The 14,485-nt window shown below is 69.3% G+C and overlaps 1 protein-coding gene across 2 annotated transcripts; it reads left to right on the top strand.

Moving 5' to 3' along the window:
• Positions 1-725: 725 nt before the first annotated feature.
• PUDP (pseudouridine 5'-phosphatase) lies at positions 726-14,114 on the top strand (the record flags this gene model as incomplete). Of its 2 annotated transcripts, none has more annotated exons than XM_084258811.1 (4): positions 726-831; positions 8,827-9,045; positions 12,176-12,405; positions 13,938-14,114. In XM_084258811.1, 4 exons carry the CDS (start codon positions 762-764, stop codon positions 14,112-14,114), a joined length of 696 nt encoding a protein of 231 aa, XP_084114937.1. The 2 variants fall into 2 exon arrangements, with proteins under 2 accessions (XP_084114937.1, XP_084114936.1); XM_084258810.1 differs by having other exon boundaries at positions 762-831; positions 8,827-8,916.
• Between the last annotated feature and the right edge of the window lie 371 nt (positions 14,115-14,485).

Below are 14,485 nucleotides of genomic sequence, written 5' to 3'. Positions count from 1 at the left end.
TCCTGCCCGCGCGCCTGGGCCCGTGCCCGGCTTCGGGGCTCCCCCAGGCCGGCTTCGGGGCGACGCCCCAGGCCAGGAGGCTGCAGGACCTGCGGGGGTTGCAGGGCCCGCGACTGCGCATGCGCGCGGCTGCAGGCGGGGGACGCCCAAGGGGCGCGGGCGGGCAAAACCGGGAGGGAAAGCCCTGCGGGGCGCGCGGGCGGGCGCCCGGGGCGCCACCCCGCCCGGCCAGAGCCCCCCGACCGCGCCCCGTCCCAGGCGAACCCCCGTGGCGCCAGCCTGCGCCCCTCTGCAGCCCCGGGGCGCCCCGACTCTGGGCCCTTGTCGCGCCCGCCCGCGCCGCCCGCGGCTCTGCGGGGTCGACCTCCCGGGCGCGCGTGCGCGGCCCCGAGAGCGCGTGCGCGTGCGCGACGCCGCCTCGCTTGCTCGGGAGGGTCCCAGGGCCGACGCCCGGGGCGCGCGTTTCGAGGAAGGGGGCTGCCGGGGCCGCGCATGCGCAGAGCGGCCCGAGCGGCGCTCCCGCGCGCGCGTGCGCAGAGCAGACCGGCCGTGCACGCGCGGCATGGGGGAGGCGGCCCGGGCGCGCGTGCGCAGAGGGGCCCGGGCGGGCCCGCGGGGGCGAGGCGGCCGCGGCGCGCATGCGCAGAGCGCCTCGGCCGGGAGCGGGGCGCGGGCGCGCGCGGCGCGGGCGCGCGGGCGCGCGGCCGGCCCGCCCGGGGCGCGCCGGCTCCCCGCCCCCACGCGGCCGCGACGATCGCAGGATGGCGGCGCCCGAGCCCGCGCCGCGGCCCGTCACCCACCTGCTCTTCGACATGGACGGCCTGCTCCTGGGTGCGTACGCGCGGCCCGGAGGGCGGCCTGGAGGCGGCGGCCCGGCGCCCGCGCGGGCCCCGCCGAGCCTCAGTTTCCCCGCGCGCCGCCGCCGCGCGCGCGTCCCGGCTGCGGGGCGCGGGGCTGGGCCGCAGGCCGGAGGGGACGTGGGGGCCGGAGGCGGCGCGTCCCGCAGCGCCGGGCCCGCCCCTGCGCCCCCCGCGGCCCCCCCTGCCGGCGGGGCGCGTGCAGCGGCGGCTGCGCCCCGAGGCGCGCCCCCAGCCTGACCCATGCGCCCTGCTCGCCGCTCTGCACCCCCTGCTGCACCCCCTGCTGCCCAGCGCCCGCTCAGCCCCCCTGCACCCGCGGGCGCGTGGCTCAGCTCCCCTGCACCCCCAGGCTTGTGGCTCAGCTCCTCTGTACCCCCAGGCGCGTGGCTCAGCTCCCCTGCACCCCCAGACGCACAGGCCCAGCCCCCTGCACCCCCAGGCGCGTGGCTCAGCTCCCCTGTACCCCCAGGCGCGTGGCTCAGCTCCCCTGCACCCCCAGACGCACAGGCCCAGCCCCCTGCACCCCCAGGCGCGTGGCTCAGCTCCCCCGCACCCCCAGACGCACAGGCCCAGCCCCCTGCACCCCCAGGCGCGTGGCTCAGCTCCCCCGCACCCCCAGATGCACAGGCCCAGCCCCCCTGCACCCCGCAGGCGCGTGGCTCAGCTCCCCTGTGCCCCCAGACGCACAGGCCCAGCCCCCTGCACCCCCAGGCGCGTGGCTCAGCTCCCCTGTGCCCCCAGACGCACAGGCCCAGCCCCCTGCACCCCCAGGCGCATGGCTTAGCTCCCTTGCACCCCCAGGCGCGTGGCTCAGCCCCCTGCACCCCCAGATGCACAGGCTCAGCTCCCCTGCACCCCCAGGCACACAGGCTCAGCTCCTCTGCACCCCCAGGTGCACAGGCCCAGCCCCCTGCACTCCCAGGCACAGGGTTCAGGCCCCTGCACCCCCAGGCGCATAGCCGAGCCAGAGCCAGCCAGCCCTAAACTCCATGCACTCCCAAGTGCACTGCCCAGTCCCCCAGACTCCCTGCACCCCCTTCCTCAGACATTCCTGCAGCCCAGGGCTCACTGGGCATAGGGCCCAACCCGCTCTCCCCACCCCCCACACCCAGGCCCACGGCCCAACCCCAAACTCCATGCACACCCAAGTGCACTGCCCAGCCCCCCCCAGACTCTCAGACCCTCGTGCAAGCCCAGATGCATGGCCCAGCCCCCCTGCACCCTCAGGTACACAGCCCAGCCCCCCAAACTGCATGCACAGCCAAGTGCACTGCCCAGCCCCCCAAATGCTCTGCCTCTCCTTCCCCAGACATTCCAGCACCCCCGGGGCGCTGCCCAGCTGCCCTGCTCCGTCCCCCTCCCTGCCCCACCCCACACTCAGCCCCGTCCCCAGACTCCCTGCATACCCAGGTACATGGCCCAGCACCCCAGATTCCCTGCTCCCCCAGGATTGCGACCCAGCCGCTGCTGTGCTGGCTGCAGGCCCAGCCCTGCCTGAACTCCCAGCGCCCAGCAGGCCCGGACGGCCTTGGTGCATGCGGAGGTGGACGTGGCCTGCCCGGACAGCGCCGCCACCCCTGCGAGCTTGCACCTCCAGGCAGGACTGTCCCCGCCACAGCCCCGGGGGGGCCTCCTCTGCCCACTGGTGTCAGCGCTGGGGACGGACCCTGCTGCAGAGATGCCCGCAGGCCTGGTCTTACCCTGGCCTGGTCTTACCCTGGTCAGCCTGGTCTTACCCTGGCCGCTGCGCCTTGGGCTTGCTCCTGGGAGCCTGCGGGGCCGGAAGGTCCTTGGGGAGGCACGAGACCTCCTCTTTGGCTCAGAGAGGTGCCTCACTTGCCCAAGGTCACGCAGCCTCCCCGGAGCGCCTGCTGTGGTCGATGTGCTTCTAAATATAACCGCGCTGCTCAGCTCGCCTGCCCCCTCCTTGCCCTGCCCATCCGACCATCTCCGAGGCTGGTCAAGGGGTGCGATTCTGTTTCGGGGTCACGCAGAACACGGCCTGGGTCTCAGGGACCCAGAGATACAAAGGGGCGCGTCCCCCAGCAAACCCCTCCTTCCGAGCGGCTGTCTCCCCGGGAGTGACCTCCACGGCGGCTGGGGAGGTAGTTTGGGGGGTAGCGTGTGGACTCGTGCCCGCCCGGGCGCTCAAGGTCACTCAAGGTCCAATAAACTGGGGGCGGCCCGAGGAATCCCGATGCCAGCTCGCGTCCCGTTAAATCCAGGCTTATGGAGCTTGTAAAGGAGCCGGGGTCAGCCCTGAGGCCCCACACTCAGCCCTGCCCTGGACAGGTGCTGGGACCGGGGCGCCTGGGGAGTGTCCCCAGCCGGGGTCCTCTCTGCTGACAGCCCCCCGGCCCTCCTCCTCCGAGCTGCGCACAGCACCAGGAGTTTGTGCAACTTGGGGGGCGGTCAGACCCCTCATCTGCTGCCCGTGCTGACCGCCAAGGCTTCTCTGAGGCTGCGCAGTCTTGCGGGAGCTCCTGAGAGGCGGCACCTTTGCTTGCAGTGCCCTGTCCCCCGCCCGGGGGTGCCTCCGCCTCGGGACTCTGGGGGCCGCGCCGCGTCCCTCCTGCATCCCCTCCCTGCACGTCCCCCTGGAGCCCCAGCTCTCAGGCACCCGGGGCAGCCTCTCAGAGTTGGGGGGGCCTCCCCCAGGGTGCTGGCTGGTTCCGGCGCCCCATTCTCAGGAAGTGAGGCGGAAAGCAAACACTCAGGAGGACCTGGCTTCATCCCAGGGGAACGCGGAAGCAGGGTGGGGGGTTGTGAGCAAACAGCGCAGGGACTCCGGGTCCTGCTCGTGCACATGCATGTCACCTGCTCGTGCACACGCATGTGCAGAGAGAGCAGCAAGTCACGCACGGGGCGGGACAGGGCCTGGGGGGACGGGACAGGCCGCAGCCAGCACCTGGGCTGGGGGTCTGGACCGTCCACTGTAAACAAGGAGGCCGGGGCGGCCCCTTCACGGGCCGGCGCCGACTCAGCAGACGCAGAACCCCTTAAAGTTTGCTCGTGGCGACACTCAGACCCCGGGAAGGGAACCGCAGGCGTGCGTCTTCCTGCGTGGACGCCTTCGGGGTGGCGGGTGACCCCTGCCTGGGCACGGCCCCCGAGAGGCTGGGACGCACCTGCTCTCTGTCGGGGCCCCCGACCCCTGGGCCGTGGAGAGGCAGGGCCGACGTGGGGGCGGCTGCACCCGGCTGGCCCGGCCACGCGTGGTCACGGACGCCCAGGGGGGTCAGACTGATCCCGCCCTGCCCCCTGACCTCACCCAGGGGGTGTCTTCCGTCGCTGGCCCCCTAAAGCCGATGGCAGGGATGTCGTTCCGTGACGGTTCTCGGAAGAAGGACCTGCCGAGCCGCTGTCCTTCTCGGAGACCCAGGAGGTGGACGCACGCAGGGCTGGTCACTCCCCACCTTAACCTCACGCCCCGGGAGCCCGGCAGCCCCTCAGGAGCCCGGGGCACAAGTTTGGGGGTGGCCCGGCCCGGACGGCTGGGCCGGCCTGTGCCCGTGCTGACCGCACTGCCCTTTGGAAGCCTCGCAACTCCCAGCGCCGGTCAGGCCGGGCCAGGGCCCGTCGGAGCCCGCGGGTCCCCCGGTAGCCTGTGAGGGTGCGGACACCGAGGGGACGGTCGCCATGGCCGGCAGAGCCAGGGCCGACCGCCTCCCTCTCCGGTGTCCCCCATGGGGCAGGCCAGCAGAGTCCCGGGAGCGCTGTGGCCGCCTACCTAGAGCTGCCCTGACCAGCCGGGCACTGACCAGCCCTGCCACTGGTCAGTCCCCCTGTCCCGGGCACTGACCAGCCCTGCCTGCCCGGGGAATGGACAGCCTGTCCGGCTCAGGCAGCGGCCAGCCTGATAAAAGCACCTGGACTCGCCCTGTGGGCACGGCAGGCCGCCAGCCGTCCCGGGCAGGGCAGTGGCCAGCGTGGCCGGCAGACGGGTGCTCTCTGCCGTGGACAGCTTGTCCGGGGACAGGCCTTGGCACTCTCTAGGGCTTCAGGGGAAAAGCAGGGCAGGGCCGCCCCCCGAGAGCGCATGCTGTCCTCGTGTTGAGGGCGTCCCTGCACGGGAAGCGGGCCCAGTGGCGAGTCCGAGGGCAGGTGCGTCTGTGGGGCCGCCCTCCTGCCAGGGCCGGCCGGCAAACCCGAGGGGGACGGGCGTCGAGCTGCGGCCCCCCCAGCCTGGCGGGCTCCTTGGCCGCCGGGGACTCGTGTTTCCAGACGAGGGAGAGGGACGAGCCTCTCCGGGGGCCGTGCAGCCCCCTGTGGGCGGTGCTCACTCAACCCAGCGCCGTCTTGGGGCCGGGCACTGCCCAGCCTGCCCATCAGGGCACTGCCCTTCCCTGCCACCGGCCAGTCCCGCCATCCCGTGCCGGCCGCGGCTGCTAATGAAACGCTGGGGTCCCTGTGATCTCCCGCGTGGCTCACCGCTCTTAATGAAACGTTGGGGTCCCCCTAATTGCATCCTGGCACCGGCTTCCCAGACACCTCCTTCCCCTAATTACGGTCCGAGCCGGGGCTGGCGGCCTCGCCGGGCTGAGGCGGCCCTCCCGTCCCGTCCTCCCACGTGGCGGTGTCAGCTCTCAGCTGCAGGCGCTCGGGTGCTGGGTGCAGCGACGCCCTCCGGTCAGCAGCCACCCCGTCCGGAGCGGGGGCTGGGGCCTCCCTGCTCTCGTTAGGGGGCCACCAGCTGGCCCTCGAGCTGCCCGTGCCTCATCCCACGACTCATTTTCGCTCCATCTCGTGGTCTCCGACTCCCCGCACGGTGTCCTCTGAATATTCAGGTGTTGGGGTCAGCGGCGTCCAGGTCTGCGTGAACCCAGGTGTCCAAGGGACATCTCGAGGTTCACTGCATGTCCACGCGGGGTCCTTTCACTGCATGTCCATGCGGGGCGCTTTGCTCCTCAACCCTGGTGCATCTGCAGAGCTGAGTTCCTGCCCCGCGGTCACCTCTCTGGGGGGGAACGGCCACTCCAGGCTGACCAGGAGGGTGTGTGTGTCTCGCTGTGGCTGGGGGCCTCCGTCGTGGGCGTCTGTCTTGTCGACTGGGCTTCTGGTGACGACGGGTCACCCCAGTCTGCTTCCCCTGGGAAGTGGCGGCGTCGGAGTCCCCAACTACTACGGTGGAGGACGTCTCTCTCCGTCCCCCTCCGTCCTGGTCACTGGCTCCTGCCCCTGCGCCGTTTTAATTCTCGTGTCTTTCATTATACAGTTTTCGCGACATCACTGCTCCCGCCCCCACGGGGCAAGATGACCCCGGTCTTCATCTCATCCCGCAGCCGTCAGCGTCGCTGAGGTGTAGAAAGGCCCCCGGGGGCGGTTCCGAGTCGGTCCTCGGATAATGAGCCCAACGGGCCAGCCCGGCTTCACCCGGGACGCGGCCTGCCCCGGTGTTTCCAGACCTCGGGGAGGATGTTTTCCGACCCCCAGCAGAAGGCAGCGCTCTCTCCCGGCCTGGCCTTGGGGTGCAGCTGCTGTTCCAGGCGCTACCCAAGCATCCGAGCAGGAAAATACCCCTTGACTGCGCTGGGGAGCAGGTGCAGACTCCAAGGCTGCTCCCCCGGGTCTCACGGGCAACGCCCACCTCCTGTGGGTGCCGCGTCTCCCGAACCCCATCCTGGACGGGGAAACCGACCCCCACGGCCCACCCCGAGCCCCCCCAGCGCGCCCCAGGAGAGTCTTGCTGAGTGAGCCTGATGCCAACAGAAAAACAATAACAAACAGGGTGGTGGGGGGGGAGATAAAGATCCTTCTCCCTTAGACTCTCGCCACCTCCTCGTGGGGAAACACAACGTCCACACCCCGGCGTCCACACCTCCTGGGGGTCTAAAAGCCGCGAGTACACGGGAGGACCCGGGAGGGCACGGGAGGGCAGAGGTCTCCAGACTCTGGGACTGGGAAGGAACCAAACTCAGCAGCATTCCCTGCGCGTGGCGGTGCCGCGTCCCGCAGAGAACCACCCCCTGTGCACGCAGCGGACGGCCCCGCCGGTCAGCAGCAGGCGTCAGACCAGCGTCTCGCGCCCAGACGTTTCTTGAACCCCGGTGACTGTGCGCCTGACCCTCTGCCCAGCTCCGCTCGGCTCTTGCATCTCTCTTGAACTCTCAGTGCAGGCCCAGGGCCATCCCTGCCACGGCTGCCCGCTCGTGGGCACCTACCTGGGGTCCTCTCTGTCCGAGGCGTCCCTGTCTCCGCGGACGAGCTGGCCAGCGCCACGGCGGAGGGTCCGGCGGCCAGCTCTGCTCTTAAATGCTCCTTCCAGCCGTCGGCGCTGTAATTACACACTCAGGAGGCGCTTCAGCAGCGTCCACTGGGGCCACGTGGGGGTGGGGACAGGGCCCCAGGGACAGGTGCCCCAGACAGGCAGGCTCCCTGCGGGGTGCTTGGCCTGGAGGAGGCAGGAGGCTGCTCAGGCCCGGGCGGGGGCTGGGCAGGAGCAGAGGACGTCAATCTCACCGGGGCCGGGAGAGGCGGACGTAGCCGGAGCCCGCTGGTCAGCCCCCGCAGGCCACCCACCGAGCAGCAGGCTGGCTGGACGGGTCTCCCGCAGCTCCCTGCCGGCTTCGGGGACGGCCCGGCCACATTGGTCTTGTCCTGCGAGGCGGGGGGACTGGGGTGACCCCCAGGCCAGGTCTGGACAGCGAGGACGCTCAGGGTGAGGGCGAGAAGGGCTCCGGCGCCGTGCGGCAGACCCAGGCTGTCCTGGAGGGGCGGTTCCGGCGCCGTGAGGGTTGTGCTGGGAGGTCAGCACCCAGGGGCCGACCGTCTCCCTGCTGCACGGCCCTGGGGAGCTGCTGTGGGGCCTTCGGGCTGTTGACCAGGCACAGGGGCCATGGCCAGGGGCGCTGATGGGCTCTGGGGCACGGGGGTGCGCGTGGGGTGCCCTCAGGGCTGCGGGAGGCCAGAAAGGGAGGGGCTGGAGCTGGCCGCGTCCCCAGGCCCGTGGGTCCAGCCTGCTTGCAGGCGGCTCAGCCACTGCCCTCTCAGGACCTGAGTGTCTGGGCCCGACTTTTCACCTTCACCCGGCGCCCAGGACCTCGAGGCGCCCATGAGCCGGAGCAAGTGTGAGCAGCTGCCCGTGAGCAAGGAGCAAGGCTCCCCGGGGCTGGACGGGGCTGGACGCCGCCCCGTCCCTGCTCCCAGGCCTGCAGGGTGCAGCCAGGACACGACTCTGGCCCTGGGGCGAGGGAGAGCCGAGCCAGGCGGCAGCCGCGCCCGACCAGTTGGACAGGCCGGGGAGCCAGGGCCGCGGGGCCGGGAGGAGGCCTCAGCGCCCGACGCAGGGCACACACCCCCTCCGCCGGTGACAGGGATGGCCGTGTGCTCAGCGCGCAGCTCCCAGGGGGGCCACCCCAGGGCTCCCCCAGCCCAGGGCCCCGCTTGGCTCCTCCTCAGCTCTGCCTTTGTCTTCCCAGCCCAGGCTCCCCCCAGCCCCGAGTCCCTGCACCCCAGGGTCCACCCAGCCCAGAGTCCCTGCACCCCAGGGTCTCCCCAGCCCAGAGTCCCTGCACCCCAGGGTCTCCCCAGCCCCGAGTCCCTGCACCCCAGGGTCTCCCCAGCCCAGAGTCCCTGCACCCCAGGGTCTCCCCAGCCCAGAGTCCCTGCACCCCAGGGTTCCCCAGCCCAGAGTCCCTGCACCCCAGGGTCTCCCCAGCCCAGAGTCCCTGCACCCCAGGGTCTCCCCAGCCCCGAGTCCCTGCACCCCAGGGTACCCCAGCCCAGAGTCCCTGCACCCCAGGGTCTCCCCAGCCCAGAGTCCCTGCACCCCAGGGTTCCCCAGCTCAGAGTCCCTGCACCCCAGGGTCTCCCCAGCCCAGAGTCCCTGCACCCCAGGCTCCCCCCAGCCTAGGGTTCGCCAGCCCCAGCCCCCCCCAACCCAGGTAGCTGCCCCAACTCAACACCTCCCTGCCGTGGCCTGCGGGGGCCGTGGCTCCCCCGCTGACCCCCGCCCTCGCCTCTGCAGACACGGAGCGCCTGTACTCGGTGGTCTTCCAGGAGATCTGCGGCCGCTACGGCAAGACCTACAGCTGGGACGTGAAGGCCCTGGTGATGGGCAAGAAGGCCCCGGAGGCCGCCCAGGTCATCATCGACGTCCTGCAGCTGCCCATGAGCAAGGAGCAGCTGGTGCAGGAGAGCCAGGCCAGGCTGCAGGAGCTCTTCCCCTCGGCCGCCCTCATGCCAGGTGAGCCCGGCGCCCGCTGGTCCCGGCCCCGGCCCCTCGCGTGGCGCGGCCTCCGATCCCGGCCTGCGCTGCTTGCCGGAAGGGGGACGGTCCGGAATGTTCTAGGGACCGCGGAGTGGCCTAAGACCCTCCAGGAGAAGGAGGGACACTGCGTGGTTGGAATTCCTGGCTCCAGGCTCCAGGCGGGGAGACAGGAGGCCCCAGCAGGCCGGTCCCCAGCCTGTCCCTGTTCTCCGGGGAAGTCCGACCTGTCCGTCCTGTTTGTGTCTCAACCCACTTCTTTCCTTAATCCGTCTGGCGAGAGTTGGCGAGAGTTGGCAAGAGTGTGTCCACACTGAGGAGGGGACGGGCGTCTCCTGGCGTAACTTCCAGCGCTCCGGGACTTACGGGCAGAGCTCGCTGTCCGCCCGGCCCTGCAGGTGGCCTCCCGCGTCCACTGCGGTCCTGGACCCTGACATCCGCCTGCCCTGCAGCCCACCCCCCACAGCCGGCCCCGGGGCTCGCCCAGAAGCCCACGTCGGGGAACCCTCAGCCCCTGAGGTCCTTCAGCTGCGCTCGCCGGGCAGATGAGTCCGTGCGAGCCGGTGACTCCAAGCCCGACTCCGAGGCGAGTCGCTCTGCGCCCCCAGCTCAGCGGGAGGCTCCGGAGCTTGGCGGGGGGCCCTTGGAGCAAGCTGCCAGGCTGGGCACCCAAGGGTCTGCAGCTGAAAGGCCCCCCCAAACCCAGGGCGTTTGCCAGGCCAGGAGTGGACACTGGGGCTCGAGCTGACACTTTCCCCGAACGGGCACGGAGCTCAAAGAGGAGCCCCCCCACTTCTCCCCTCCCGTCCCCCAGTGCTTGCCCCAGTCCTGATGCCCCTGGGCGAGGCCCCGGTAGGGGAGTGACTCCCCCCACCCCAAGGTGGCCCCACCCCCCCACCCCTAGGCCTCACCTGCCAGCGGCCACAGCATGTGGCTCCTGTTGCTCCTGCAAGGGCTGTGTGCTCAGCTGGTCAGCCCTGTGGAGCCCCCCGCAGCCGTGGGCTCACAGCTGCCCGTGGACAGTGGGGGCTTCAATCGTTCAGCGGCCAGTGCCTCCGCTCCCCAGGAGAGAGAGTGGCTGGCGGGTCTCCAGGGGCTGCTGCGTTGCAGGCCTGGGTGGTGGGTCGCCCTGGAAAGTGATTATGATGCGGGGCAGTGCCCGTGGGCCACCACAGGGGCCAGCCCGGAGTGTGATGTCCATGTGGAGTGGACCAATCCCAGGGGAGCAGCCGAGGAGGATGCTGGAGTGTGTGCTGCCCGGCTTTCTAGCTGACCGTACTGGTGTGGACAGATCTGACTGGAGCCTCCTCCCCTCGGTGCCCTGACCGGTGCAGGCAAGGCCTGCGGGGAGCAGCAGGAACGTGCTCGCCGGAAGAGCTTGGGGCCTGGGGCCCGCGGGTGCTTGCCAGCCCTCGCCACTTGCCTGGTGGTGAGGTCGGACCGTGACGCGGCTGTCCTCCTGAACACACTTAAATCGCGCAGACAGTTCCAGGAAACAAGCACGGGGGTGGCTCTGAGCTTTCTGGAGCTCTGCCGGGGTGGTCAGCTGGACGGGCCGGGGGCTTGGCCTGGAACGTAGTCCAGACAGATCAGTGGGAGAGGCTGGTGCGAGGGGGGCAGAAGCCTCATTCCTGGCTGCGCTGAGATGGGGGGGGGGTCCTGTGCCCTGGGGTGACCCTGCAAGTGTGGCTCAGAAGGCCAGCACGAGGAGTGCTTTGCCTTTAGGGCGTGGAATTCTCCGAAATGTCACCCTGTCCGTCTCTGCTTCTCCACCCTCCGCTCCCTGGGTGTGGGAGGAAGTGCAGGGTGTGGGGAGGAGGGTGCCTGTGGTAACCCGCCCGTGGGGACCTGTGGGTATGGGGCTCGCCCGGTCAGGCCCCGGCCCTCGAGGACGGGAAGTCATCTGTGTCTTCAGCTCTGCTCCCTAGAAAGCTGCAGCCAGCCGTGAAGCGGGCGGCCCCACCTCGTGGGCGGCTCCTGTCTGTCCACCTCTGCCCGTCCGCATCTTCCTCCTTTTGTTCTCTGCTCTTCTCTGCCCGTCCCTCGTCTGCTTGTGTTTCCTTCCCTGTCGCTGTTTGATGGACTGTGGACCCTTGACAAGGCAGCTGGACATGGAGACTCTCAAGCATCTGGTGCAACAGGTTGTCCTAATCTCTGTAACCCGCCTTTCCGTCCACTAGGGAGCTCTCTGGACTGGATGTCATAAGACTAGAGATAATTTTTTTGAAAGGTCAAGTGCTCTGCTCCTTCCTGGCTGAGGTGACCTGGCCCAAGCAGTCGGTAAAATCTGTGTCCAGTGAGCTGGTCATATGCCCAGCAGCACGGAGCTGCCCAGGGGCCGAGTAGAAATGTGACTGGTGATTTCCTGCCATGTTGGGTAAACGGCCTGACACCGCTCTATCCTGTCTTATCTTCTGTCTTCTTACCCCCTCCGTGCCAGGGGACTGGTAAAGCCCACTCCCCGTTTCTCTGCTCACCTGTAAATGTTTGCCTTACGGTTTTCGAGCATGAGTTATCTGTCGCATATGCGTTTGGAATGCCGGATCTTCTTGACGGATGGGCCTCTCTGTCCTCACTTATGGCCATGCTTTGTCCCGATGGGTCTGTGAACAAGGCATCCCCGACTCTCTCTGAAGCAGCTGTTTCTCTATGTGTGTGTCACTTTTTAGCCTTCTGTTTTCAACCTGTCTGTGTATTTCGCCTCCCTGTGGGCGCCACATCGCGTGGGAGGTGTGTAGCACTTGCAAAGCCGATACAGGGCCGCGGTCTGCTCACCCCACGTCTCTGCTGGTTTTGACATCCTGCAGCCTTGCTTAGCTCCTGTCTTCCTGGCAGGGTCAGCCTGCCTGTCCCCGTTTGCACCCTGGCAGTTTTCAGCGGGCAGGGATGTCCCTTTGCCTGCCAGGCACCTGCTGTGCTGCCTCGGGAAGGGCCTGTTTGTTCCCCAACCCCATAGGGGCAGGGCCAGGCTCTCCCGCTGCCCCTGTGCCTTCGGCTGACCTTGCTGGTCCTCATCCTCTCCCCAGCAGCTGTGATGGAATCGCTTCCTCGGGTAGGGCCAGGGTCGGGGTCCCCTCCGTGCCCTGACAGCCTCTCCCCTTCCCCCCAGGGGCCGAGAAGCTGATCCGCCACCTGCATGCTCACCAGGTGGCCATCGCTGTGGCCACCAGCTCTGGGACCAGCTCCTTCAAGTCAAAGACCTGCAGGCACAAGGACTTCTTCCGCCTGTTCGACCACGTGGTTCTGGGTGATGACCCTGAGGTGAAGAACGGGAAGCCGGACCCAGACATCTTCCAGGTCTGCGCCCGGCGGTTCTCTCCTGCTGCTCCTGTGGAGAAGGTACGTCTCGCTGGCCGGGAGGGCGGCCGCTGCTGGGTCAGGGTCCCAGGCGGGAGGCCTGCGTCTGGGGGCAGGTGTCCAGCGGGAGGGATGCGGCCAGGCCCAGGTGTCCAGGGGGAGGGCTGTGTCTGGGGCCAGGTGTCTAGCGGGAGGGCTGCGTCCAGGCCCAGGGGGCCAGCAGGAGGGGCTAGAGCTGTAGGGACAAGGGCTGGGGTGCAGGGGAGGACCTGCAGCCCGTGAGGGTGAGCTCCTCGGATGTCCTCGTTTGCCCTGCCCAGGCAGCTTCTCCCAGACCCAGGCCCTGGGCACCAGTGTCCTCCCCCTGCGTCCAGTGACCCAGGCCATCCCCCCAGGAGGCTCAGAGCCCTCTGGCCTTGCTGTGCTCACATGGCGTGTCGGGCAGGAGAGCAGGTGGGACCAGAGCCAGATGGCCCTTGGCAGGAGCTCGTCCCCCTGCCCCCTGTCCCTGACTGTGGCTGCCCTAGAACAGCTGGGCTATATGACCTGTTGGTGTTGGGCGGTTGGGGGACCCGGGGGCCCTGTCCCGCGGCTTCTGGGATCCTCATGGCAGCACCTGCGTGTCCTCTGGTAGCCTCGCAGCCACAGGGCACCCGGCTGTGCTGCCCAGACCCCAGGGCTGGGCCAGCCTGGACCTTCCTTCCCAGGACCCTGCTGGGGCTTGCAGACCCCAAGGAGGGCCTGGTGGCACTGGGCTGTGGCCTGCACTCTGGAGGGCCTCCGGGGCCCAAGTCCCACCAATGTCCTCTGCCTTCCCGGGATCTTCTCCAGCTGCGGGCTCTGCTGCGGGCTCTGCTGCTGCCGCCGGGGGTCTGCTGCCAGCTTTGGGGGTCTGCTGCCACCTCTGGGGGTGCAGTGATGCTTCTGGGGTCCTGCTGCCGTCTTTGGGGGGTCTCATACTGTCTTCCAGGGTCTGGAGCCTCCTCTGGGGGTCTACTGCTGTCTTGGGGGTCTGCTGCTGCCCCCGAGGGCCCGACGCTGCCTCCTCTGGGGGTGTGATGATCCTTCTGGGGGTCTGCTGCTGTCCTGGGGGCTCTGCCGCTGTCTTCCTGGATTTGGCACCATCGTTGGGGATCTGATGCCACCTCTGGAGGCCCGATGCTGATTTGGGGGGGGGTCTGTGGCTACCTTCAGAGATCTGCTGCTGCCTGTGGGGTTCTGGTGCCGCCTTTGGGGTTCTGACACCTTCTTCGGGGCCTGACACCTTCTTCGGGGGCTTGGGGCCCACCACAGCGTCTGCAGGGTCTCCCCACCCCCTGTGGCATCCCCCCAGAGCTCTCCCCCCCCAGGGCTCTGGTTCTAGCCCAGGGCAGGGAGGGCCTGGCACACGTGTCCACCAGCCAGGCCCTATTGGGGCGCTTGTCCTGGACACACAAGGCCGGGACTCCCCGGACACCCTCTCTGTCGGATCCTGCGACGGTGCCGCCTCCAGCGCCAGCTCCCAAAGCACTCTTGGATCCGTGTCGTCCCACCGGGCCGAGGCCATCTCATCCCCGTCTCTTCCTCGCCCGCAGTGCCTGGTCTTCGAGGACGCCCCCAACGGGGTGGAGGCGGCCCTGGCGGCCGGGATGCAGGTGGTGATGGTCCCGGACACGCACTTGAGCCGAGAGTTGACGACCAAGGCCACACTGGTGCTGAGCTCCCTGCAGGACTTCCGGCCCGAGCTCTTCGGCCTCCCGCCCTACGAGTGAGAGTCGCCGGCCAAGCCCCCTGCTTTCGGGGCCACCCCGCCATGACCCCACAGCCCTCCCCCATGAGGTCCCCGTGAACCACGATCTGACACGGAGAGAAAGCAGAGCAGAGATGGCCCGGGGCGGACGTCCTCTGTGTCCCTCCCATCATCTCATTCTGGCCCTGTCAGAAGCACACAGTAGGGCTGCAGCTGGACCTCACGCCAGACCCACAGGTAGACGCACACGCACTTGAATGTCAACAGGCGTGCACGCCTGACACACACGCCTGACACACCTGCCCCGGGCCAGGGCAGGCCCTGACCCACGCTCATGTCTCCTCCTTCTTGGTCTGGCTGAAGCCCGACTGTAAGCTGCGTGTACATGTGTGT

Source organism: Talpa europaea (genome assembly GCF_964194135.1).
Source record: "Talpa europaea genome assembly, chromosome: X".
Taxonomy (NCBI): Eukaryota; Metazoa; Chordata; class Mammalia; order Eulipotyphla; family Talpidae; genus Talpa; species Talpa europaea.
The sequence above is the reverse complement of the archived record's forward strand: the minus strand, read 5'-3'. Positions and strand labels throughout refer to the sequence as shown.